The sequence below is a fragment of the Tenrec ecaudatus genome, chromosome 14, assembly GCF_050624435.1.
Source record: "Tenrec ecaudatus isolate mTenEca1 chromosome 14, mTenEca1.hap1, whole genome shotgun sequence".
NCBI lineage: Eukaryota > Metazoa > Chordata > Mammalia > Afrosoricida > Tenrecidae > Tenrec > Tenrec ecaudatus.
In genome coordinates this window covers 110,604,416-110,629,991 of record NC_134543.1, presented here as the reverse complement: position 1 = coordinate 110,629,991, position 25,576 = coordinate 110,604,416, and the positions used below count along the sequence as shown (strand labels likewise).

Genomic DNA, 25,576 nt, shown 5'->3' with positions numbered 1-25,576 from the left:
TTGTATATGAGATCACTACTGTTAAAAGTCAACAGAAGGTTCACACACTGGGAGAGTAGTGGCTCGTTGGGGGTTGAGGTGGGAGGCGGGATAGGTGGTGTGGGGGTCCCTGGTTGGAGTGTAGACATGTTTGCTGGGGTGATGAAGAAGGCAACATATGATAAATGCAAGGTTGGCAACAATGGTGGAGGCAGAGCTTAGGCCCTGACAAGAGTGAAAGCACGAAAAGCAACAGAGGAAAATGCTGTCATATGCACAATCCTGCAATCATGGTGATCTCTGTGTAGAGGCATGGATGGACAAGCTGAGTGAGTGTGGGAGGGAAAGGAGTATACAAACATACATATGACAGATATATATATATATACATATATATCAAACATGAATATTTACTTTTCTGCAAATATATTCATGAATGTGGTGGAGCATACAGGGGACATAACCAAAGAACGTGAGGGAATGCGTTACTGGGCCTAAGACACCAAGGTCAATTGATAATGTTCTACATGCTTTTTTGGTCAGTATCAAATGGGGTCTTAAAAGCTAGTGAGCATTCATCGAAGGTGCAACTAATGGTCTGTTCCCATCATAAGAAGAGTAAAGAAAACAGAAAGACATATGGAAGCAATTATTCCAATGGATTGAGCAAAGCAAACATCAGTCTCCACAACCCTGAGACCAGAAGAACTAGATGGTACCCCACTACCACTACCAACTGAAAGGGATCACATTAAAGGGTCCTGGATAGAGTGGAAGCCACATATGGAATAAAATTCAAACTTATGAAAGAGATCAGTCTTTCTAGTCAGACAGAGATTTGCAAAACCTTGAGACTATGGCACTTGAGACATCCTTCAGGTCTGGAACTGACTTCGACCCGGTGGCTCAATCCTCAGCAAAACAATAGACAGGTCTGTAAAGGGTACAATGACATTGATGAAGTCAGCCCATTGTGGAATATGCAATCATTTGAGGTAAAAAGAGAAGCATTTACCCAAGGACAAGTTCAGAAGGATTAAGAAAGGAAGAGGATCGGAAACAAGAACCATCAGGAAGAAGTGGGATACAAGATGAGGGAATTGCCATGAATGAGGCCAAACAAAATGCATATGACTTGCGAAGTGGAAAACTGACTACCTGTTCTGCAAACATCACCCAATCCACAAAAAAAAATCAAAAGTAAAAAAGTATATAATATTTTAAGGCAACAACAGTAATACTATCATATATAAACCTATACTAGCAGTAATAACAAACAATAATTTGTGAGTGGGTACATAGGTGGATAAGTAGTAGATACATAGTAGGTAAGTATGCTAAACAGGTATGTGATGGCATATTGGAATACACCCAAAGTATATGTGGCAAAGGATATTTCCACAGGAGCATTTGTAGGAGCAGCAAATACATCCAAGTATAGGAGAGCATGCCCAATGCCATCAAGTTGATTCTAATTCAAAACAACCCAATAGAACAGAGTGGAAGAGCGCCATTGGTTTCTGAGGCTGCAAGTCTTTACAAAAGCAGATTTCCTCTGATTTCTCCCACAGAGCAGCTGATGGGTTCAAACCACTGATATTCTGGTTATTAACCCAACACAACCCATGGCACTAAGGGTCTCCTGGCATAGGACAGACAGGTGGCAAAGTTATGTAAACTTCTTATCTGTAACCAAATACTTTGAGAGACTGAGTTATTGGGTTTCAGAAAATAGGACATAGTCTCAGGAGACATCTAGGTCAACTGACATCGTCCATAAAGACAATATTCGATATTCTATTTGGGGAGCAGAAACTGGGGTCTTAAAGGCTTGCAAGCAGCCATCTAAGGTACAACTATTGGCCACTTCCCGTCCAGAGCAAAGAAGAGTGAAGAAAATCAGACACGCAAATAAACAACTGCTCCCAAGAACGAATGAACCTCAGACTCCACTAGCCTGAGATTAGCAGAATCAGGTGGTTACCAATTGCTCTGATCAGAATCACAGTAGAAAGTCCTGAACACTAACAAACACGTGAAAAAATGCTCACAATCACTAGCCATCAGGGAAATGCACATTAAAACCACGATGAGATATGATTTTACACCCGCAATGCTAGCCCACATTAAAAAAGAAAACAACCAATGCTGGTGTGGTTGTGGAGAGAATGGAACTCGTTTGCACTGTTGGTGGGCTTGTAAATACATACAATCACCATGGGAAATGATATGGCGATACTTAAAGCAACTGGGAATTGAAATCCCATAGAATCCAGCAATACCACTATTAGGCATAGACCCTAAAGAAATAAGAGACACAACACAAGTGGATGTGTGCTCTCCAATGTTTGTAGCAGCACAGTTCACAAAACCAAGAAACTGGAAGCAGCCCAATTGCCCAACAGTGGAAGAATGGATAAAGAAAAGTATAGGGCGTACACACAATGGCATACTATGCATCCCTAAAAACAGTGATGGCAGCATGAAGCGCTGCATGACATGCAAGGACCTGGAAACCATTATGCTGAGTGAAGTAAGCCAATCACAAAAGGACAAGTATTGTATGAGTCACTACTACAAAGAGAAACATCAAATAAACAAATCTTAGGGACCAGTTCCTGAACAAAAGGGGAGAGGGCTACCTACTGGCCATGAACCATACATCAGCTCCCTTTCACATGCCTCATAAGAGCCATCATGAAGGAGGAGACCTCACATTGTCTGGGGTCACTCCTTCAAGAGGGGGGACATGGGAGAAGACATTTACTTGAGGTTGTACAACATCCAGGCAAGGCTGGGACAAATCAGTGGGCCCTCCACAGGAATGGAAGGAGAACCTTGATGGAAAATCAAGCCAAGACCAGGGGAGGGGGACGTCTACATTTCAGAGGAGACACTGATCGTTGTGTTGGTGAGGATGGTGGGTGAATGGGGAGAAGTAATCCCATATCAGGAAGAGATGCTAAACAATGATTGTAGGAAACCTAGGGGGCAATGGACCAGTTTTATGTTCCTGGGTAGACACTATGAATACCATTTCTACCCAACCCTCAGTGGACTAAGCACCAGAATGACCCTGGATGCTGACCTTGCCAGCAACACCCATAATCCAGGGGCTGCACCAGGAGGACTTAGCATAGAGGTCTGGCTGCATTAACTGAGCCCTGCCTCGAAGTTGCCTGCACCCTTAGATTAAGGACTGGGGTACACTGATGGGAGAGGAAGCAGAGTGGCCATCCTGGAGCTGTGAAAGTGGCAGTCACTGTACTTTGGGGGTAACCCCCAGCATGGTGGGTGCCTAATGGAAAGTAATCCAGAATCACCATATATGTAGTACCTCGCTGCTTCCCTGGCAGCAACATGACAGGTTTGGAACTATTGGGCAAGGATTTGAACTTGGATGAATTGATCCCGGAAGTTTCCCCCTGGCACCAATCCCCATGCTTAAGGTAAGCTGAGCTCAACCGAATCAGAGAGTGAACTGTGTGGGGCAACAGCTCACAAGTTGTGGCTCACGGTAGAACTATACTGGTATAGACTCATCACCTCATTCCTACAGTGTCCAGAATGGTGTGTCCTTGGAAAAACTGATCATGTTACAAGTGCCTTATTCCCCAGGGGGAGGATTGACAATGTTTAGCTTTTCTGTTTCTATGGGGTTTTGTTTTCCTGCCTTTAGTTTGCTTGGTTTTGTTAGTTTGTTTGCCTTTTGTTGTTTGCTGGTTGGTTTGTTGCTGTTGTGGAGGTAGTTGGTCTTATGGGGTTTTGAATTTGCCGAATACAATCGCCAAAGTAAACCTGAATCATGCATATCCCAAGGACAAGCAGATGGATTCTGGGCCCACACTGAACTCTAGCCCCAATCCAAGAACAGTTAGTTCTGATCACATGGCCCTGCTTGATATTCACCTTCATGAAATGATCGCTGAAGATAAGGGTGCTACAGCAAAGGGTGGTGAAGAAAGCAGATGGTGCCCGCCTATCAACTGGAAGAGTGTCTGGGGTCTTAAAGGCTTGTACTCATGAACAAGCCACCATCTAAGCAAGGAGGCAACTAAGTCCACATGGAAGAAGCATACCAACTTGTGTGATCCAAAGGTGACAATAACAAAATTCAAATATAACAAAGAAAAAAGTATCAGAGCCTAAATTGCAATACCAAATTTGTAGAAGGCTATGGAGGCCAGTGGGAGCCCAAAACCAACGTGCAGAGCATCTAGTCAGCTTAAGCCACTGGCAGATTCCCCTCTAGCCACACAGACAAGGGTCTCAAACAGCTTTACTATCAGATAGAGCTCATTGTAATCACGGTTATTCTGGAGCAAACTTGGTACTTGGTCAGTTGACCTCCCTCTTGACCCAACCTGAAGTTGTTCTAGGTGCAGTACTTCTTGCTTGATCCATGACAAAAATTTCTTCCCTGGCCTTTTAAATATTCATGGTGGTCTTTTCTTTCTCATTGTTTATATTTTTACTTTTGTATTATTATTATTATTTTATCCTTATCACTTTATTTTTGCTTCTTTTTTTATTATTTCTGTTGGGTTTTCCAGTTTGTGAAGCACAGGAGGAGGAGCTAGACAGATATAAGAAATGAAGCAAGGGTTTATAGGGGAGGGAGGGTGGCGTGTGGGAGGGAGGGTGGATGAGGGAGGGGAGAGGAGCAAAGAGTGTATGTGGGAGCAGGGAGGGAGCACTAGAACTTACGGTGAGTACACAACTCATTTTAGAGGCGATTTAATGATTTTTTTTAATCTTCTAAAATTGATTGGGGTGATGATTATACAACTCTTCTTGATATGCCTGCACTATTGGATTGTGTGATATGTGGATGAAGTGCCACTAAAACTGTTTAAAAGAAGAAGAAAAAATGTCCTGAACAGAGTAGGAGTAGGAAAAAAAATGTAGAACTAGTTTCAAAATCATTTATTTTTTAACTGCCAGTCTGACTAACCTGACAGAGACTGGTAGGAACCCTGAGACTCTGGCCCATAGACATCCGTCACCACAGGAACTGAGCCCACTCCCAGAGAGCCTTAAGCCACACAATAGACAAGCCTGTGAAGTGACACCCATGAAGAATGAGCTCCTCAACCATCATCCATCTGAGACAGAAAGGGCAGCATTTGCCTAAAAACAAAGCTCCGGAGGCAGGAAAGGGCGGGAAAGACTGGCAAGCGGAAATGAAAAACCCAGGGAGGGAGGGAAAATGCATTCAAAAATAATGTGCACAAATCGTTGAATGGAAAACCAATTAGCTCTGAAAGCAGTTACCCAGAGCACAATAAAATATTCAAAAACAAGCAAACAGCAAACAACAAGCCTTGGTAAGTAAGGACGTGGAACAATCGAAACCCTTACCTACTGCTGGTAGGGATGCAAAACCGTACAGCCTTTGTAGAGAACGCTGGGGTGATTTTCAAACGCTTCCATGTGACACCGATAGAAACCCAAAAGACCTGAAATCAGACTCAGAGACTTCTGCACACCCATGTTCATTGCGGCACTAACTCTTCACAAGAGCCAAAAGTCGGAAGCAACCTAAATGCCTCAATGGATGTTTGGATAGACAAATATGCTGCCTACATACAGTAGACCCCACTGGACCAGTATGGAAAACGAACTCTTCTTACTCACCGCCATCAAGTTAACTCCAACTCCTAGCATCCCGACAGGACAGCCAACGTAGAACTGCCCTGGTGGGGCTCCCAGATCATCCTCCTGAGGGGCAGCTAGAGGTTTGGAACTTCTGACATTGTGGTTAGCAGCCCAACACAAAACTAGGCCTCCATCACTCAGTCTCTCACACTCCCTGCCCTCGAGCCGATGCCCACTCATGACCCTACAGGGCAAGGCAGAAATGCCCGGGTGAGTTTCTGAGACAGCGACTGTTAACAGGTAGAGAAAACCTCCGCTCTCTCCCACAGAGTGGCTAACACTTTCCAACACCAGACCTTGAAGATCGCAACCCAGTGCATAACCACACAAGCTACAAAATAGCTGGAACTGGAAGACAATCTGCTGAGTGCAATGTCAATTACAAAGGGGCAATATTGTATTAGTTCACTTATATCAAGAGACAAGATAAGTCCAATGTGTATAAAACAAAGTTTATTAGTGACTACCAAAGGTGGGAGGCTGTGGAAAAGGGAGAGTTAGCAGTGATGCAAATATTGCATTGCTGAGGGTAGGGGATTGCATGGTAATTACTGTCAACAAGTTGTACACCTGTAAAAGGTGATTTGGCAAAAGCTGTATGGTATTTACAGCAAGAAAAGAAAAAATAGTTGCTGTGGCTGTTTATGTAGAAACAAAAACATCACTGGATTTGGTTTTTGGGGTTGGAGGCTTAAACATATAGTTGGACTAATTGCACATCATGAACACAATTCATCTCATTGAATTGTACAAGTGAAAATGGTTGAAAACGAAAACAATGTGGAAAATTTTTTACATATAATTAACCACAAAAAATTATAAGACTACAAGACAGCTGCTCAGTATATAACAAATCAAAAACCCTATGACACAGTTAAATAAAAATGCTATAAGGAACTTAAACATAGCTATTAAAACCAACAGAATTGGCTAACTGCCACACTGCATCCTACCAGACACAATTTGGATTTTCTCTGGACAAGAATCGTTTGCATTATCATCAGTTTTAAATGATCTTCAGAGGTGTAAATAGTTTAAAGAGGAGGGGGAGTCAAAAGAGTATTTCTACAAAGACTCCAGTGCACACAGGCAGGAGTTCTTTAAAAAAACAAAAACTTGTTTAAACGTGTCTCCACAGGATCAGAGGAGGGCTAAAGACAAGTTATCATGAGAGTATTTGTCCAAAAGGATCCATTCAAACAGTGGCTTCCCAGATGAGCTGCTGGACCAATGAGATTTTAACTTAGGGATTTTTTTTTCTCCCATAATGACATTGTACCTGCTCCTTCTACAACGGCAGCAAGGGCTATCTGAAAATTAGAAAGTCTTATTTCATCTACGTTATTGCTCTGATCTTACCCTTTCAGGCTTCTTTTTGTTAAAAAAAAAACTCAAACATTAAAAAGGAATGTGATTTAAGTATCACATAGATTCCCAAACTGCTAGTTTGACAAGTTGTAAATTGAAGAGTACAGACTTCTTGTGGAAAGAATTAGGGACCTGGAAACACCACACTCAGAAGCATATCGACCTAGATGGAGGATGTCAAGAAATAATCGTTCCACATTTGATACTTTTGTTTAATAAAGGTTTCCATGATTTTTTAATAATACCTCCTGGTTTTTCCTTAAAGATACTCAGTAATATTTCGGTCTGTCCTCAATTGAAGGATTGTCTATAAAATAACTGATCTGCACTCCTCCAAGACATTAATGTCACAAAACACAAATGTTCAGGAACTTTTCTACAGTTAAAAAAAAAAGGTCAGAGACACAACTTAATGCAATGTGTGTTCTTAGATTAGACCAAAGGATATTAATGTTTCTGAGGTCTGTTGATTAAATAATGTGGTTGAATTAATATCAATTTTCTGCTTTCGAGCAATGTACTCTGGTTACCTAAATTTGTTTATAGAAAACACACTGACGTATTTAGGGTTAGTGACAAAGGAAAAAAAAACTATATAACATTGAGAAGGAGAATGATAAAGTAGTATAGTAAAATGTTAACATTTGGAGAATCTAGGAGAGTATATTTTTTTTACTATCATTAGACTTTTCTATAAATTAAAAATGATTGCAATATAAAAGTTTTTTTTAAAAAGAACTATTACCTTATGCTCCACTAATTTTTCAGCTTAGAAAGATTAATCATAGGCCTGGGTTTTGGCAAATATAAAAATGTAGCCGAAGAAAAAGACAACTAAACTGAAAATTACAATACAAAGTAATAAGTGACTGGGCCAAACAAATCAAGTCCTTGTAGAGCACAAATAAAGGTCAGTTAGCCTTTCCTTCGGGAAAATGTGGGTTGCACAGTAAATAGAAATGGGGGGAGAATACACTGGAGACCATCCCCAGCTGTCGGTTTGTCTGACCGTGGTGATGTGCATTGTTGCTATGATGCTGGAAGCTAGGCCACAAATATTTCAAATATTGTAAGTTCTTTTTATCAGCATTTCCAGACTGAAGCAGAGTACTTATGAAAATTAGGCAATGAAAATCCTATGGATTTCAACAGAACATTGTCCACTTGAGTTCGGGGAGATGTGTTGGACTGCTAACCCCAAAGTCAGCAGTTTGAATCCCCAGCCACTCCACAAGAGAGAGATGAGGCTTTCAACTCCCGTAAAGATTTATGTGAGAAACAGAGGCACAGGAAGAGGGTGTATGCGGACAAATTCTTTATTCTCGTATTTTAAGAAGCCTGGAAGGCCAGGATTCTGGGTGGCAGGAGGCCTTCACACTTGTGGGCTAGAGATGAGTCCCAATCACATTCTCATAATTAATATCAATCCCCACAATATCCTCCCATAAGAGTGCTGCCTTAAAGTTACCTCTATATGCACATGGTTGATTGCTTTCTGGCCTGCAGCTATAACTACAGGAGCAGACCTGTGTGATTGCTCCCCCTGCTCAAGGGACAGTCGCTCTCCCTGACCTGCCCCCAGCACTGTGTTCGGTTACTTACTCCTCCAATGAACTCAGGACCTGTAGGGTTAGGGTACAGCCCACTTTATTATGTATGTGGTTACGTATAATTAGAAGGGTTTGCATGGCCCTATGTAATATAAGGTATATAAGATGATGATGAGAATACAATCTCTCTCTCTGCGTGGACCTGGCTCCTGAAGTCATGGCAGAGGTGAGCACCCCAAAACTTTGTCTCTTACTTTCTTCCCTTCAAATATACAACCGCCCCCTCAGAACCCGACAGGATGTGAGACTGGGTCTCACAGATTTAGTCTCAGAAATACACTGTCCTATAGGATCGTCAGGATCAACTTGATGGCAATGAATTTTGTTTTGTGTCGTTTTGGTTTTTAAGGCTGGAAATCACTAAAGCACACAGTAGACCAACAACTGAATCAAGCACACCAATGGTCTTGCAGCTGGCGCGGGACCAGACAGCATGCTGTTCTGTTGTACATGCGTTCAACATGAGTCTGAACCAGCTGAACAACAACAAACAAGACTTGGAGAAGACTCCTTGACGACGCCATCGTTGACCTGGACTTTAAAGGAGCACATCAACGTTTTCTAGGTAAATGAGTGAAAGGCTCAGTTTGTTGCACTCAGAAAATTACTTTTAACTAGATCAGAAAAGGGTGTGAGGAGTCTGGGAGGCAGACAAGTCCCAGATCTTAAAGAATTTTATATTTCATGTCAAGGACCCTGGCCTCTAACACTTGGATGTGAACAGATGCTTAAGGATGGAACGATATCCACTGAAAAAGGTCACCAAGAAAAGTGTGACGTGCGGGTAGTAGGAACCCAGAAGAGAAACAAAGAATTCTAATCTCCAGCTACTGCAGCACACCTGGCATACAACGCTAACGATACATTAGTGGTGGAGAGAAAGAGGGGCTGAAATGAAGATCAGGATGCATGGAAGTCAAAGCAACCGGAGCACGTAGCCGATTAAATGAAGGGAAGAGGAAGGATATGGTAACTGCCAGTTTTCTGTTGGATACTCTGCTAGCCTCTAAGGGGATGAATGCTGTTTCTGCCTGTATAGTATCCCACCCCACGGCCATCGAGTCGATTCCAATAGCACTCTCAGGCTTACCCAATAGCACCCCCTAGGCTGCCAGAGGAAAAATTCAAATTCTGCCAAACTTGAACTCATGCTAATAAGCTTTCATAAACACTGCATACCCCAAAACTTGAAGTGCCGACAGCAGAGTCAGAATGAGTTTCTTAAATTGTCTTTTAATGAAATCAGACCACTTTCAGGAGGGCAGCCTGTTCTTAGACAAAAGGACCACCCTACAATCACCTTTAAAATGCAAAAAGCCTGGCGGCTATAAAAGGAAACAAGTGAAATATTTTTAAGAAAATAAAGAACCAAAATTTACAGAGCTATGGGGGGACAGCCTGGTGGTGGCTGACCCCACGCCCACTCCCTGAATGATTAGATCACCCTGGCCAAGAGCTTCCTGCCACTGAACGCCACCTGGGCGTGGCCTGAGTGGGCTGGCAGTTGGCTTTGTCCCCGGGGTCATGGGGGACACAGCCCAGCAGCCCTGACTCTTTGTGGCATGGTCTGGACCCTCATCTTCACCCAAGTGTCGGTCCTACAGCCTCATGTGGCCCTCACCTTGTCCAGCCCTCACTGATTCAGTGTAAAGACCACCCTTCCCATTCCACGATGAACAGCCGACTCTGAGCAGCTGCTCTTGTAAATGCACAGTGACTCAGTGCCCCTGTCTGTGCTCACCCGGACCCGCACCCTTGCCCACGCCATGGACTTCCAGGACCACTCCTCCTATCTCTCCCCACACACTCAGTGAGGTCCCTGAGTGCTCTGTGTATCAGGTTGACTACCAAAAATAAACTATGATGCCAAATCACCCCAACCCAGTAGGACAAGGTAGACCTACCCCTGTGGGTTTCCAAGACTGTAATTCTCTATGGGAATAGAAACCTTTGTCTTTCTCCTAGGGAGCAGCTGTTGGTTTCGAACTTCTGACCTTGAAATTAGCAGCCCAACGGGTAACCACTATGCCACCGGGGAGGGCTCTATCAGGTAGAGGAGACAGTCATTTTCTCTTCACTGGATGTTTACTCATAAAGATTTGACCAGGTATGCATTGTTGTAAGAGCCTCCAATGAAATGATTTATTATTTTTTAATTACAGTGTGTTTTCTAAATTTCCATAAAGATGTACAGCTTGGCTTCAATGGGAATGCATTTTTACTGTCTGACCAAAACAAAAAGAGCAGCCACAAATCACTACAATTAGAAATGAAAGAGGATTACTAAAGAATTTAAACAAACTCATATAAAGTAATACTATTAAAAATACTAAAGTAACACTATTAATGGTTATATGCCAGAAAGTTAGACAATATAAATGAAATTGAAAAACATCTGAGCAGAAATATAAAATCTGAATAGATCTGCAAAAAGTAAACATATTATTTACTTTCTATTGTGGTGCAGTCGATTCTGACCCACAGAGACGCTGTAGAACAGACTGCAACTATGCCCACAGGTTTCCTGGGCTGTGTTATCTTTATGACTGCCCTATCTATCCCCGCCCCCCCTACCCCGCCCGCTGACCAGCCGACCTGTCGGGTTTTGAACTGTCCACCTTTGGGTTCTCAGTTGACCGTTTAATCACCGTGCCACCAGGGGTCCACAGATTTTAGAAATCCCAAATCGTCCAAGACTTAACTAATAATGGCACCGGGGGCTCCTGCATTTTAAAAGGGGGGCGGACTTTCAAAAGCACAGTGCTGATGGCTCATTGGGTTAGTCACTGAGCTTCTAACTCAAGGTCAGCAGTCGCTTCTCAGGAGAAAGATGAGGCTGTCTGTTCCAATAAAGCTTTGAACTCTGGGAAACTCCAAGGGGCTAGGTTGCACACTGTCCAACGGACTCCACGGCGGTGAGCGAGGTATTCTCAAAGGACACTCAGGGGAGCGGTGGGTAGGAGCTCAGCTGCGAAGCCAAGGTCCACGGTGGCGCCCACCAGCCACTCTGCAGAAGACAGAAAGGACTGCAGCCCTGGAACCCCTACGAGACCGGTCCTTCTATTGGGTCGCGATGGGTCAAACTCGACAGCTGTCAGAGCATGCCAGTTCCAGACCGACCTGGACGTTCCTGCTAAAACCGAGTGCTGCCGTCGGCAAGACAAACAATCGTTTGTGCGGATGCAGCAAAACAGAAAGCGTGTGCTGCATGGCCTTGCAAGTCCAGTCGGCGGACTTATAAAATCCCAGGGAGGTGAGCTCCCAAAGCACCCGAAAGCCCGGGACCCTGTCCGTGCTGAACCACACGGCCGCCGCCTCTCCCCCACCTGAGGTGTGCTGCCACCTGGACCTGGCGCGTGGCGGGGCCTTCGGCAGCCATATGTCGCCAGATCCTCCTTTCTTTTGCACCTTCGGCTGGAGAAGTAAGGCTCCCGAATCAATCACGAGACGTGGACTGTCCGAGCAGCTTTCTTCCGGGAGCCAGCAGGACGCGCTCTGCGGAAATGCCGCCGCTTGCAGGCGCCCCGCCTCCCGCTCCTCCCCCGGGCTCGGCCCCGGCCGCCTGCAGCGCTCCAGGACAGCTGTGTGCAGCGCGGCCACGCTGGGTTCTCCGCGTCCCAGGACTCCCTGCCCTGAGCACAGGCCAAGCTAAGGACCTTTTCTTTCTGCACCCTGTGGGCAAGTCTCAATAGCCCTTTGACCCGGCCCCTTTGGGTCACACACCTTTGTCGTCGGGTCTATTTCAAGCTACCTTTTCCCACGAGGAGCTCTGGTGGTATTGGGGTTACGCAGTGGGTTTGGGTTTTATCCCTCCATATTCACATAGTGCCACAGAGGAAACACCGCTCTCTTTGTTTCTTGTTTACTTTTACTTTTATTACTAATAGCTACTCCCCAAACAACCCTAAAATATTCCTGATTATTCATTATTTCCGTAAACGTCATGCTGCACTTGATTGCCAGATGGTAGCGTTCAGTGGGCAAAAGAAGAAATAATACGCTTTTCATTCTGCAACGTTCAATTCCACCCCTTCATGTTTCAGTGACGTCGAGAAATCCCAGGTGCCTATATCTGTCTTCCACTCTACCATATTGTTCTCTTCCATGATTCTGTTTTTCCTAATTACTCTGCATATTTATTTTCTTGTGTGTTTATCACCTGGCTTACCACCTCCACCAACACGCCGTTAGAAGGTACGGTCCCCGAAACTAGCAGTTATGTGTCCGCAGCACCTAGCACAGTGCCTGGGAGATAGCCTCTTAATAAATAGATAAGGCGATCGGAATGAACAACTCAACAGTACAGTGACCTAGCTAGGACCTCCCTGCTAATAGGTGGCAAAAGGCAAAACTTATCCTTGGTACCTCAGAATGCTGAGATGAAACCCAAGTGAAGCCAGCCTGCAACATACCTATCCTAACGTCCCCAGCGAACCCAAACGTTACCAGTCCAGAATTTCTACAGGTGTAAGTACGTGGGGACCAAGGGTGGGGGCTCTAAAATGTCAAATGACAATCAAAAGCCACGTGACACCCTCTTGGCTTCTGACTACAGTTGGTACATCAGGAAAAGGACGTGACTCTGGTCTCAGGGCTGCTTTCTCACTGATATTCGCCTTGTTCTAATTGGGTTCTCTAACCCATTATTTTCCAAGGAAAAGATTAAATCTTCTTTCTTTTGCACCCCACTAAGTCGCAGTATGAAGTTCATTGTGGTTTACTTTCTGTAAATAGGCTTGAATGAAGATGGTGCCTAGGTGAGAAGAAAGATAGTAATGTTTTTAGGATTATCAGTTATTATAAAAAAAGGGATTTTTTTCAAATTCTTTTATTAATATATCCTTCTATTTTAGTCATTGAAAAGATAACTTGTTTCTCAAATATTGTCTGTAAAATACCAATTTTTATCTAATGTTTTAAAAAATTCACCTTTCCTGTTGCATATGTATGTGGTGACCAAACATTGAACTTCTGAAATGAATCCCAACAGAAAGTCCTTACTTTGGATCTTAAAAAAAAAAGTTCTATTGCAGTCTCAACAAAACTGATGTCTACAGACTTATAGCACTGTAAAACTAGAGATCAACTTATAAAACTTATACATCAACTAGTAAGCTCCCGTTTTTAATACGATTGCCCCAAATGAATAAGAGACTAGCAGGCTAGAATCAAGACCCAGGTTTCTGAACTCATAGCGCACAGTCTAGAGCCGTGGTCCTCAACCTTCCTGATGACCTGACCCTTTCATGCAGTTCCTCATGTGGTGGGGACCCCCAACCATAACATTATTCTCATTGCTACTTCATCACTATAATTTTGCTACTGTCATGAATCGCATGACCCCTGCGAAAGGGTCATTCAACCCCGCCCCACAGGGGTCGCAACTCACAAGTTAAGAACTGCTGCTCTAGATTATCCCTGAATGTGTCATGTTTAAGGAGACCCCAATGAATTTTGTTTAAAAACAAATTATTAAAATAATTAGTCACTCTTATTCCTGAATTAAAATGTATATAATTTTCGTAAACATTGTTCTTAAGATAACCAGTTTTCAAGCTACTGAAAACAATCAGTTACTCTGGAGTAGACTCTAACACCTGGAAAGCTCATGTGTGTCAGAGAGAGCTGTATGGCATGGGGTCTCAATGTCTGATTGTTTGGGAGGCGGATTGCCAGTCCTTTCTCCAAAAGTACCTCAAGAGGGACTTGAACCTCCAGCGTTCAGTTAGCAGCGCATAGTAACCATTTATACCACCCAAAGGCTCCCTCAAACTACAAGAAAACCCCAAATAGGCACCAAAATTTAAAAATAAACTACTTCTCCTTACATGAGGCCCCTTGCATTTTATATATCATTTCCTTAACAATCATATGGGCTACAAAAATAACTTTAAGAATTCATTTAATTGGCTGTTACTAGAGCTGACAACAAAAATGCTTCAATTTTATAGTGTTTTTATTATTATACACACTGAACTTTTGATTAATTTTTTTAAATTTTGCATTCAGGCATACTTACAACAAGGCTTAGAGTCTAAATTATACACTAACAGATGGTATTTCATGATAGACAAAAATAAATCTACTTAAATACTTGAAATTGTTTCTACTCAAGAGATATTCATCTCTATTCAGATAAATTTTTAGCACACACACGCACACATACAAATGACAAAAAACAAAAACTGGATCCAAAGTAGAAAAAGAGACAAAAACGTTCAAGTCATACAGACCAAGGTAACTCTTCGGTACATTTAGGTCTGGGTTGGGAAATCATTTCCTGTTAAGCATCTTCTTCTTGTCTGTGCACAGTGACTACCCACACCACTAATGTCATAACCTGTGCTTTCTTGTCTGTCCAGGAAAACAGTAACCACATCACAGGGGCATTTAATAGAAATGCAAAATCTTGAACACACACTACTGAACCAGATTCTATAATGTAAACCAAATATGTCCTTTTTAACTTGTTAGAAACCACCTTAAAAAGAACAAAAAAACATGACTGATGTTGTAAATTGTACACCAAAAGCTGTTGAATTGGAAAAATATGTGTTGTGAATTGGAAAAATATGTGTTGTATATATTTTTAATACAAAAATAAATTTAAGCATAAAAAGAAACTAGTGAGATTAATTTCAATTATATATATTAACCCAGCACAAGTAGTCTCTGTCTTACAAAGACCTATTCAAGTTACCATGAACTGCACTCAAAGCAACATTTCTCTTGTTTCCATCTTATCATTCAAATATGCCACACACAACGCTGCAGCCTACTTTGCTGATGTTATTCTGGGATACTTACTCACAGATGTTGGATTGTATAGCTTATCATTTCAAAACACTTCCCTGAAATCAAGGACTTCAGTCACTTGAACACATGGACCCACATGCTGACTGCTTGGCTAAAGTCCACACACAGGCAGGCTCAGAAAGCAGTGAGATGTGACTGGGAAATCTGAAGAGAAAAAGCAAAAGGGCCATACAGAAAACTCTAAATTTCTGACTGACAACACAATCCTCGTGCCCCAGGAGGTGATCCAGAACCTTCCACAAGAGGAGTTATAACCACAGCTGACAAAATCCGGTGCCATCCAATTCTTCATCGTTGATGTCCATTTTTATGGTTTGTGTATTTTCATGTGTTATTATATCTATATATTTACATGTTATATTTCCAAGCCCCAAAGACAAAAAGAAGATGCATAAAGAGACCATAATCAAAGGCAATTATAATGGAAAAACGGTGTATTCCCTGCATCTGAACTACTTTATGGCAGTCACTCCAGCAGAAAGCTGCCGTCAGCAGGGCTCTAACAAACTCAGGCCGTCCCCAGGGCTACACACCAGGTCAGTTCTTAACTCTGTAATAATTTGTAGGCATACAGCTCTTATTCAGCCTTACTTTCATTTAAGATAGAAGCCCTGTTAGCACAGTGGGTTATGGATTGGGCTCTTAACTGCAAGGCTAGCAGTTCAAACCCACCAGCTGCTGTGCCGAAGAAAGATGGGCTGCTCACCCATTGCTGGTGAAATATAAAAAGGTACCGTCACTGTGAAAACATTCAGTGTAGAACTGCCATATGATCAACTTTGTTCACTCTTAGGTATATACCCAAATGACATGAAAGCAGGAACTCGAACAGACATGTAGACCAGTGTTCACTGAAGCACTGTTCACAATAGCTGAAAGGTCGAACCCAAATGTCCACTTACACATGAATGAAACGACGAAACATATTATATACACACACATATCGCCCACTGCCATCGAGTCAGTTCTGATGCACAGCAACTCTATATAGGATTTTCAAGACTATACATGTTTAGGGGATCAGACAGTATCATCTTGCTCTCACAGAGTGACTGGTGGATTTGAACCACCAACCTTTCAGTCAGTCACCCAATTCCTAACTCACCACACCACAAGTGCTCCTTTATGTTTGTATGTACATGTGTGTGATTTGTATAGACTAGACACACACACACTTATGCGGGGTAATTCCATTATCTTTTAATTCCATTCCCTTACAAACTTTGATGCCAACTCATAATCAAGGGATATTATTCAGCCATAAAGAAAAACTAAGTTGTAACAGATAGTATGACATGGATGAACCTTGAAAGCATTATAAAGTCAAACATAAAAGGACAGATATTTTATGGTCTCCCTTATATGGAATCTAAGACTAGAGCATTGAAAATCATGGGTGCTACTTTAAAGACTAAGATGTGCCTGACCCAAGCCACGGCATTTTCCATTGCCTCATATGCATGTGAAATTGGAAATTGAATATCGAAGACTGAAGAATAATTGATGAATTTGAATTGTGGTGCTGGAGAAGAACATTGAAATTACCGTGGCATGCTAAAAATATAAACCAATCGGTCTTGGAAGTGGTCCAGTCAAGACGTCATCTTCTGTACTTTGGACATGTGGTCAGGAGAGACCAGTCCCTGGAGGAGGACAGCGTGCTTGGTAAATGGAGGGTAGGCGAAAAATAGGAAGTTTCTCAACAAGCTGGACGGACACTGTGGCTGCAACACTGGGCTCACGCACAGGGACAATAGTAAAGACGGTGCAGGACCATGTAGTCTTTCACCATATTGTGCACGGGGTCACTACGGGTCAGAACCGACTTGACGGCACAGTATTATGGAGGAGCTAGGAGCCTCTAGGGCAGCAGTTCTCAACCTGTGGGTTGGGAACACACTGGGGGGGGGGGTTGAACGACCCTTTCACAGGGGTCGCCCAATTCATAAGAGTAGCAAAATTACAGTTATGAAGTAGCAACGAAAATAATTTTATGGTTGGGGGTCACCACAACAGGATGAATTGCATTAAAGGGTCACGGGATTAGGAAGGTTAAGAACCACTGCGTTACATGAAAAGTAAGCAAGTCACACACTGGGGAAAATAATTTCCAGATAATATATCTGATAAAAAGATTTATATATAGAATATGTAAAGAACTCTGACAGTATACACAAATTGGCAAAAGAAATGAAGATCTGCTTTACTACAGAAATACCATTTAATATATGAATGACAAATAAGCACATGAAAGATACTCAGCATTAATCATACAAATTAAAGTTACAATGATATACCACTACACTCCCACTCCAAAAGGAAAAATAAACCCTCACTACCAGCCAGTCAATACTGATTCATACCGACTTATAGGACAAAGCGGAACTGCCCCTGGGGTTTTCCAAGACTAACTAACTCTCTGTGGGAGTAGAAAGCTCATCTTTCTCTTGCAGAGCATCTGATGGTTTCAAACTTCTGACCTTGTGATTTGCAGCCCAAGATGAAACCAGTATGCCACACTACCACTAAAGTGACTACATTTTTAAAAACTGACCAAAAGTTGTTAAGGATGTGGAACAAATAGAATTCTCATCCATTGTTGGTGGGAATGCAAAATGGTCAAAACCACTTAGTAAAGCAATTTTTAAAAGTTAATGATATGCCTACCACGTGACCATATCATTAAATTAGTGGGTATTTACTTGTACTCACATTATATTATTATTATATAATAACATTACCACAAATTTAGCAGCATAAAATAATATGCATTTACTACCTCATCTTTCTCTGGTTCAAGAGTCAAGTTAGCAATCAGGATTTAGCTGGGCCCTCTGTTTCGGGGTCTCACAAAGTCTTATCTGAGGCTTGACTGGGAGAGAGGTCTCTTTCCAAGATCACCTGGATATTAGCAGCATTCACTTCCTTGTGAGTTGTAGGGCTGAGGACTTCAGTCCCTTGCTGTCAGCTGAGCAGCACTACAGGGGCAGTGAATTATTTAATATGGCTCTTCCAGCCAAAGTCTCTAACTTCCACCAAACGACCTTTCCCTGAATGGGTCTAGTAAGAAGATGGGGGAGAGACTGAAAGGATTCAGCTGTAACTTCAAACACAAACCCTGAAGTGGCATTCTACTGTGTATATAATGAGCCCTCTGGGAATGAGGAGGAGGGACTGCACTACCAGCAAGAGCCACGAGTGGAGTGGGTCCTCTGGACCCAAGATCCCTGTGCAGTGAACCTCCTGGGTCCAGATGACAACTAGACCATCACAGGAGCAGCAGCAGAACTAGGAGCCATGGAAGATCCCAACCCATGGAGCAACTTAAGAGCATTTGCGCAGGAGGCTGGTTTGTAGTAGGATCCCTTTGGGCACATAACTGGGACGGTGGGCTTGCTGACCCACAGAAGTGAAACGGAGTGCCTTTGGGCTGAGGCTTACTGGATCTGGGTACCTCTGGGCACTTACTCTAAGGAGTTGGGTTTGCTGACCCTTGAAACTTGAGCCTTGGGGCTGAATGCCCCTTTGGCATCACTCTGTCACTTTGTAACCTGTTCTGGTAAATAACTACCCTGAGCATTTCTCACTGGCACGACATCTTGGTGACTTCCGTAATAAACCCTTTAATCATGAACTTTGTCTGTGAGTTTCTGTGTGCCCATCGCAGTGGATATTAGAAACGAGGAGGGTAAAATAGCAGACACGAATTGAGAGCAACCAGCCTCGGCTGTTTGTGACATTGCCACTCTCAACATGGTCACGTGCTTCCACAAAGGCAGCTAGAGAGATAGCCTTTCCTAGCAGGATTACTTTACAATCTTGTGTAATATGATCATAAACACATAATTATGTCCATTATATTTGCAACATTGCATTAGTTAGAAGCAAATCACAAGAATCATTCACACTCAAGGGGGGAAAAGTCATTATCCAAGGTGTGGATAATGGGGGGGTGCAGCAGAGATCACCCCACTATCTGCCTACCATATTCCCCAAGAAAAACGATATCTTGTGTCCACACAAATGTTTGCAGTCTATTTATTTGTACTAGCCAATGAGCTGTCATAAAACGTCCATGAACTGTTGATCACAAAACTGATGCTCTGCTCCATAAACTTCACCCAATTAACACTAAAAAGTTAAAGAAGAAGAAAGATAATGAAATTTTTTCATGAAAAAAGCAAATCCAGATACTCATCAATCAGAGACTGGATAAACTATGGTACGTACATACGACGGGATATTCATCAATAAAAATAACTAAAGAAACATGCAACGGCAGGGCTGATTCAAAAAGTAACTGTCCTGAGTAAAAGAAATCAGGGCGGAATTGGCTTTTACATAAATGATTCCACTCAGACAAAATTCCAGAAAATATAAGCTCATCTACAGGACAAGACATGTGACAGCAGGGGTAGAAGGCCTGGTGCTGTGGTGGCTCTGCATCGGGCTGCTGGCTGCAAGGTCTGCGGTTTGAATCCACCAGCTGCTGGAGAAAGACAACTCTCTACCCCCTTCAAGAGGTAACAATCTTGGCAACTCAAAGGGGCAGCTCTACCCTGTGTCCCATAGGGTCACTGTGAGTCATCATGGATTTGATGGCAGTGAGTTACTTTTGGAAGAAAAGAAGAAGGGGTAAGAAGCAAATGAGGGATCTTCAAAAAGCAATGAACGGTCTTCTGCTGATGGTGAGCATGCTTATTTCTTGGTTGTGGTGATGGGTTCCCAGATTGATATATATAAAAACATATCAGACTGTACACTTTCAGTATAGTGTCATGTACTTCAAGACAGCCATTAAGTTATACTTGAATAAAGGTAGTTTTAAGTATTAAAAAAACGAGAATTCACTTCCAACAAGGGTCCCATGTAATACCAACACACTATGTTAAAATATTTGTTAAATAATGTACCAGTGGATGTCAAGAAAAATATCATAATCGAACAAAGTATTCAGGATAGGCTGTGTGAATGAGGCGGCAGATTCAAGGACAGAAAGAGATTTTGATGGGTAAAGATGGAAATAAGGGAATTCCTGGGCACAGATTAATTAATATATTTCCTCAACAAGCACTAATTATCATGTGTGTACTCAAGCAGTATGCTTAGCATAGGATGACATTTTCAACTGTTTTTTACCAACCTTCAGACTGGGATTAATTAATTTGGGGATTGCCAAGGAGATTATGCTCAAAATTTAGCTGCTGTCTTCTTAACTGCTCCTAGTTAACACTTCACCTAAATCATTCTTTTCTCATCAAGGAATAAAAAATTACATTACACAGCAACAAAATATGCAAACAAATTTGATCAACACAAATTAACATACAGTATTAAAATATAATTCATGTGAACTTGGCTAATAGGTAATCAATTTCAATATTGCTATTTTAAGTAAAAAGCGAAATTAAGTATTTCTGATTATTCTAAGCAAATAACCCTTTTAACTACCTTAGGATTCCATTTTCTCTTTTGAAAAATTAAGTTACAAGTAACAATGTGATTTGCTATCCAAATTTCTAAGAGCGATAAACTAAAAAATCTCACTGCCACCGAGTCAATTCAGACTCAGAGTGACCAGATAGGGTATTGGTAGAATTGTTCTCCTGGGTTTCTGAGACTGTAACTCTATGAGAGTAGAAAGCTTCTTTTGGTTGTACACTGGTGCATATGGGGGCTGGAGGCACAGGGAATCCACGGTGGATGATACCTTCAGGACCAGGGGTGTGAGGGGCGATGCTGGGAGAGTGGAGGGTGAGTGGGTTGGAAAGGGGGAACTGATTACAAGGATCCACGTGTGAACTCCTCACTGGGAGAGGGACGGCAGAGAAGGGGGGGAGGGAGACTCCGGATAGGGCAAGATATGACAAAATAACGATGTATAAATTACCAAGGGCACATGAGGGAGGAGGGAGCGGGGAGGGAGGGGAAAAAAAGAGGACCTGATGCAAAGGGCTTAAGTGGAGAGCGAATGTTTTGAGAATGATTGGGGCGGGGAATGTATGGATGTGCTTTATACAATTGATGTATGTATATGTATGGATTGAGATAAGAGTTGTGTGAGTCCCTAATAAAATGTAAAAAAAGAAGAAGTGAGAGATACCGTTTTTTTTAAAAAAAGAAAGCTTTTTGCTGCCTCAGCCAGGACAATAGTGATCAAGTCCAGGACAGTAGTGAACAAGTCCAAGTGCTTAATCAGTGCTATGCAGCACCCTGGATTTATCATCTGTCTGTGTGGCGTGGCTTTTCTGAAAGGGACTGTCCAATTAAGTTGCAAGGGGAGGGGAGGGGTGGGTTGGGATCTCCACTACATCCCCAACCCTTCACATTGATTTGCTGGCTTCGAACTTGATACCTTTTCCCGTCTATACCTCATGATCACACAGGTTTAAGTGCTTCTTCCTTGTGGGCTTTGTTGCATCCCTAAATGGCTGCTTGTTTGACTACAAGCCTTTAAAGCCTCAGACACTATATCTTTTAATACCAGGGCACCATCAGCTTTCTTCACCACATTTGCTTCATTCAGCATTTTGTCTTCATTGACTGCGTCAGGAGGGTGATATCATAAAAGGCCACATTATTGGAACAAACCACTTTGGTACTCAGGTAAGCTTAAAGTAGAGGCCCAAGTCCATCTGCTTCCTTGTTGCATTTGCATTTGTATAAATATATAAACACATATACCTATATTTAAAGTCCCCGAGGAATCCTGATCGTAGACTTTTGACTCCAGGGGGTGGGGCAGCACTTGGCATCCCATCTGAACTGGTTGGGGCTTATGCACAAGAGAACCACAGTGAGGTGACCAGACGTCCCACTTTTGGCGGACAGTCCTGATTTTTAACAATTTGCTCTGCATCCCGTGGTGTTTTAAAAGAGTGCCGATTTTTGGAAAGAATGCATGACAAACTAGGGAACGGCGGGAGAACGGGAAGGGAATATATGGTTTTCGGCTGCCATGTGGCCATTTTGCCAGGATATGAGTTTTATATTATTTTTGTTAATTTTATAATGTTAAACTTTAATAACAACAAATAATTGTTGAGAACTGATTACCGAGAACTGCTTATCAAAGTTCACATTGCTGATCAGTTTTCAGAATTCTTAATCAAGATTTTTAATGTTTTTAATGATTTTTAATCAAGAACACCCCCACCCCCACCCCACTCCCCAGTCAATGGTGTCCTGCTTTACCAATGTTAAAATCTGGTCAACTTAGCCTAAAGGTGAAAGGGGGTAGGAGGGGCACCTAGACAGCTCCATCCCTTTCTGCAGGATTAGCAATGGGGACTTTTAGTATGTGTGCCATTTGGACACGAAGGCTTAAAACCAAAGGGGTGTATGTGTTGTTAGGTAAGTGTGACCCGGGATATGGAACCCTGAAAGAAAAGGGGACTGGACTGATGGATTATAACATGTCCTTCTCGCTATTTAACAGAGAGACATTCATCTGCCCTGTGTCAGGATCCCTGATAGAATTGTGACTATTTGTATGTTCTTTATGTGTGTTTATCTATACAAGATAGGCAATACTACAGAGACAGTGACCGGAGCAACAGCTCCTGGGGGCATGGGAGAGGAGGTGGTGGCAGGGAGGAGAGCGTGAGACAATAAAGACCGGTAAAGGGGTGCAGGAGGGGCTCTAAAATGGGTGGCAAAAAGGATGTGGCTTTTCTGGTAGTGTTTTATCAATAGAATTGTATCTGAGAGGAATTACTGAGAGGTGAACAATGGGCAAACATGATAGTGTGCAGGAGGAAAGAAAAAGACAAAATACAAAAGAAGAAATAAATAAACATATATATACATATATAATTATTTAAATTGGAATCTTTGATGTGGGCTTTGGGAAATTATAACCTAGTGAAATACCATGTGGGGAAGTCTTGGCATTTAAAGAGATCATTAAAGACTATTCTGATTTTAAAGTTCTATATGCAATAAATGAGTTTTTAATATGGAATGGTATTGATATTAATAAATTATTCATTAATAATGATATTGTAATTACATAAAAGGATGCCCTTTTTTAGGAGATACTTGTAGATGAATTCATGTGGAAGGGGAATTTTACTTTAAGTTGATTCAGGAATACTACATATGACATATATGGGATATATATTTATGCATATATAAATATATAAACTCGTATACCCCGACCTGCTTTATTAGGTGCATATACACAATAAAGCAGGTTGTGGGTATATAAGTGTTTAGTTGGTTATTATTTTCATTTTTCTGTACATTTTGAAATTTTTCTTAATACTAAGAGGGAAAGCCAATTAGGAAATATATTTGTATTTACAGATAAGATAGTAAGATTGCTATTAATATGGCTTTTAAGAACTATGGCCCCAAAAATAACAAGTAAACGGACTACTAGTAAATCTAGTCTGTACCTCTTCTTGGAAATTTTCCTGAGCAAAAATTAACGTGACAATTTTATTTAAGCTGTAGAACTGTTTAAGATAGTCTTCTTTTCACAACATCCTAAATATAGAGTGATAATGGCTTTGATTTGGGGAGCAATGGTTGTTATACTCAAGAAAAAGATTACCAACTGTCATTAAAATCATCATTCTATTTGCTGTTCCATTAGGCTGCTACCTCCTCAGGTGAGAGTCTGGGCTTTCTACTTCTGTAAAGAGGTACAGTCTCAGAAACTCAGAGGGGCAGTTATGAGTTGGTGGAATCCATTCAATGGCAGCGAGTTGGGTTTGGGTTTATACAACTACATAAATTCAAACGGAGCTCACAGTCATCAATGGTGACTCTCAGCGTCCCCCTGTGGATTTCCCAGGCCATACCTATTTACAGGAGTAAAAAGTTCAGTCTTTCTCCTCTGGAGCGGCTGGTGGTTTTGAACTGCCAACCACGCGGATCACAATCCAACAGTAACAACTATACCACCAGTGCTCCTACTATATAACTAGGTACAAGAAAAATTCAAAATTGCTTATACGTTAACTATTAAAACGTAGGGATTCTTGTGGAGAGAGCTAGAAGTTTATACAGAAAATGCTATTTGAAAGTCAGGTTTTGTTGCTTTAATTTCTTTTCTTTTTTTTTTAATTTCAACTTCTGCTAGCGATTTTGTGCTTGCTGCATCAGAAACAAAAACCTGTCAGCTTTTACGAGACGGCGAGTAAAAGTCAACTTGTAACTAGGTGAAAAAACGGAGTAAGACTTGTGGGGGCCTCGTTTGGGGGATGCTTAACCTACTTCCTAAACAATGGTCACAGAACCGTTGTACTAATCACCAACATAACAAACATTGCGTGCAAAATGTGTTGCTGGAAAGGTCTCCCCACAGTACGGGGACACCTATCTCCAGGTGCGTGTGGGCGGCAACTTACATAATGAGGCAGGAAGACGACTACCTGTCATATAATACGGGCATGTCAGCCTATCCCCAGAGAAGCCGCTGACTCCAACGTCCCAGGGGAGGGAGAACACCGTCCCCGAGCCGGGGAGGCTGGACACCCACCGGGCGCTGGGCGAGGTTTCCGAAGCCCCAAGCTTGCACGCCGCAGAGCCCGCCTCCGCCTGGGGCCCCTGAGGATTCTGCGGTTGCTAGGCTGGTTGCTAAGGCACCAACGGTCTCTCAGGAAGAGCGGGTGGTGTGCTCCCGATTTGGGGCCGTGCTGATTCCGCGCTGAGTGGCGCACATTCGTTCCGGGAGGGCATCTTCAGCGCACTAATCAGAGCGACGGGAAAGCGAGGAGCTGGGAGGGACGCCTGTGCGCCGCAGAGGATTGTGGGAAGGGGTTGTCTCCAATTTCTCCTCCCCCCCGTCGCCCCCCTCCTCTCCGGCCGGCCAAGATGTCTGACATGGAGGATGATTTCATGTGCGATGATGAGGAGGACTACGACCTGGTGAGGCGCAGGGAGCGGAACCTTGGGGCGGGAGGCGGCGCCTGACTTTCGGGGTCAGGGCAGGGGCCCGCCGCGGCCTCTCTCCGCGGAGCGTGTGCGTCTCCCAGCCTCTCCCGGTGCGGTGACAGGACGGGTTTACCTCCTCCCGCTTCGCGCACCGGGCCCGGACCCTGCTTCCCCGGTATGGGGGAGGGGAGGGTGAAGGCGGCAGCGTCGGTGGTCCTGGGCGCTGCGCTCCACGTCCAAGTGTACCCCCCGTTTAGACCGAC

At 42.8% G+C, this 25,576-nt stretch overlaps 2 protein-coding genes across 5 annotated transcripts in view; one reads left to right on the top strand and one right to left on the bottom strand.

The window, feature by feature from the left end:
- The window catches only part of GALK2 (galactokinase 2), a 175,626-nt gene extending 150,700 nt beyond the window's left edge, over positions 1–24,926 (bottom strand). For 2 of the 3 annotated variants that reach the window (XM_075531289.1, XM_075531290.1), the window contains exon 1: positions 11,942–12,096. In XM_075531289.1, the coding sequence (XP_075387404.1) occupies positions 11,942–11,994 (53 nt within the window). In that variant the 5' untranslated portion in view covers positions 11,995–12,096. Of the gene's footprint in view, positions 1–11,941; positions 12,097–24,787 lie in introns of those variants that run through there. The other variant, XM_075531291.1, reaches the window with a different exon arrangement.
- A 289-nt stretch (positions 24,927–25,215) lies between these two features.
- COPS2 (COP9 signalosome subunit 2) overlaps positions 25,216–25,576 on the top strand; it is a 30,051-nt gene continuing 29,690 nt past the window's right edge. For both annotated transcript variants that reach the window (XM_075530527.1, XM_075530526.1), the window contains exon 1: positions 25,216–25,307. In XM_075530527.1, the coding sequence (XP_075386642.1) occupies positions 25,254–25,307 (54 nt within the window). In that variant the 5' untranslated portion in view covers positions 25,216–25,253. The remainder of the gene's footprint in view (positions 25,308–25,576) is intronic.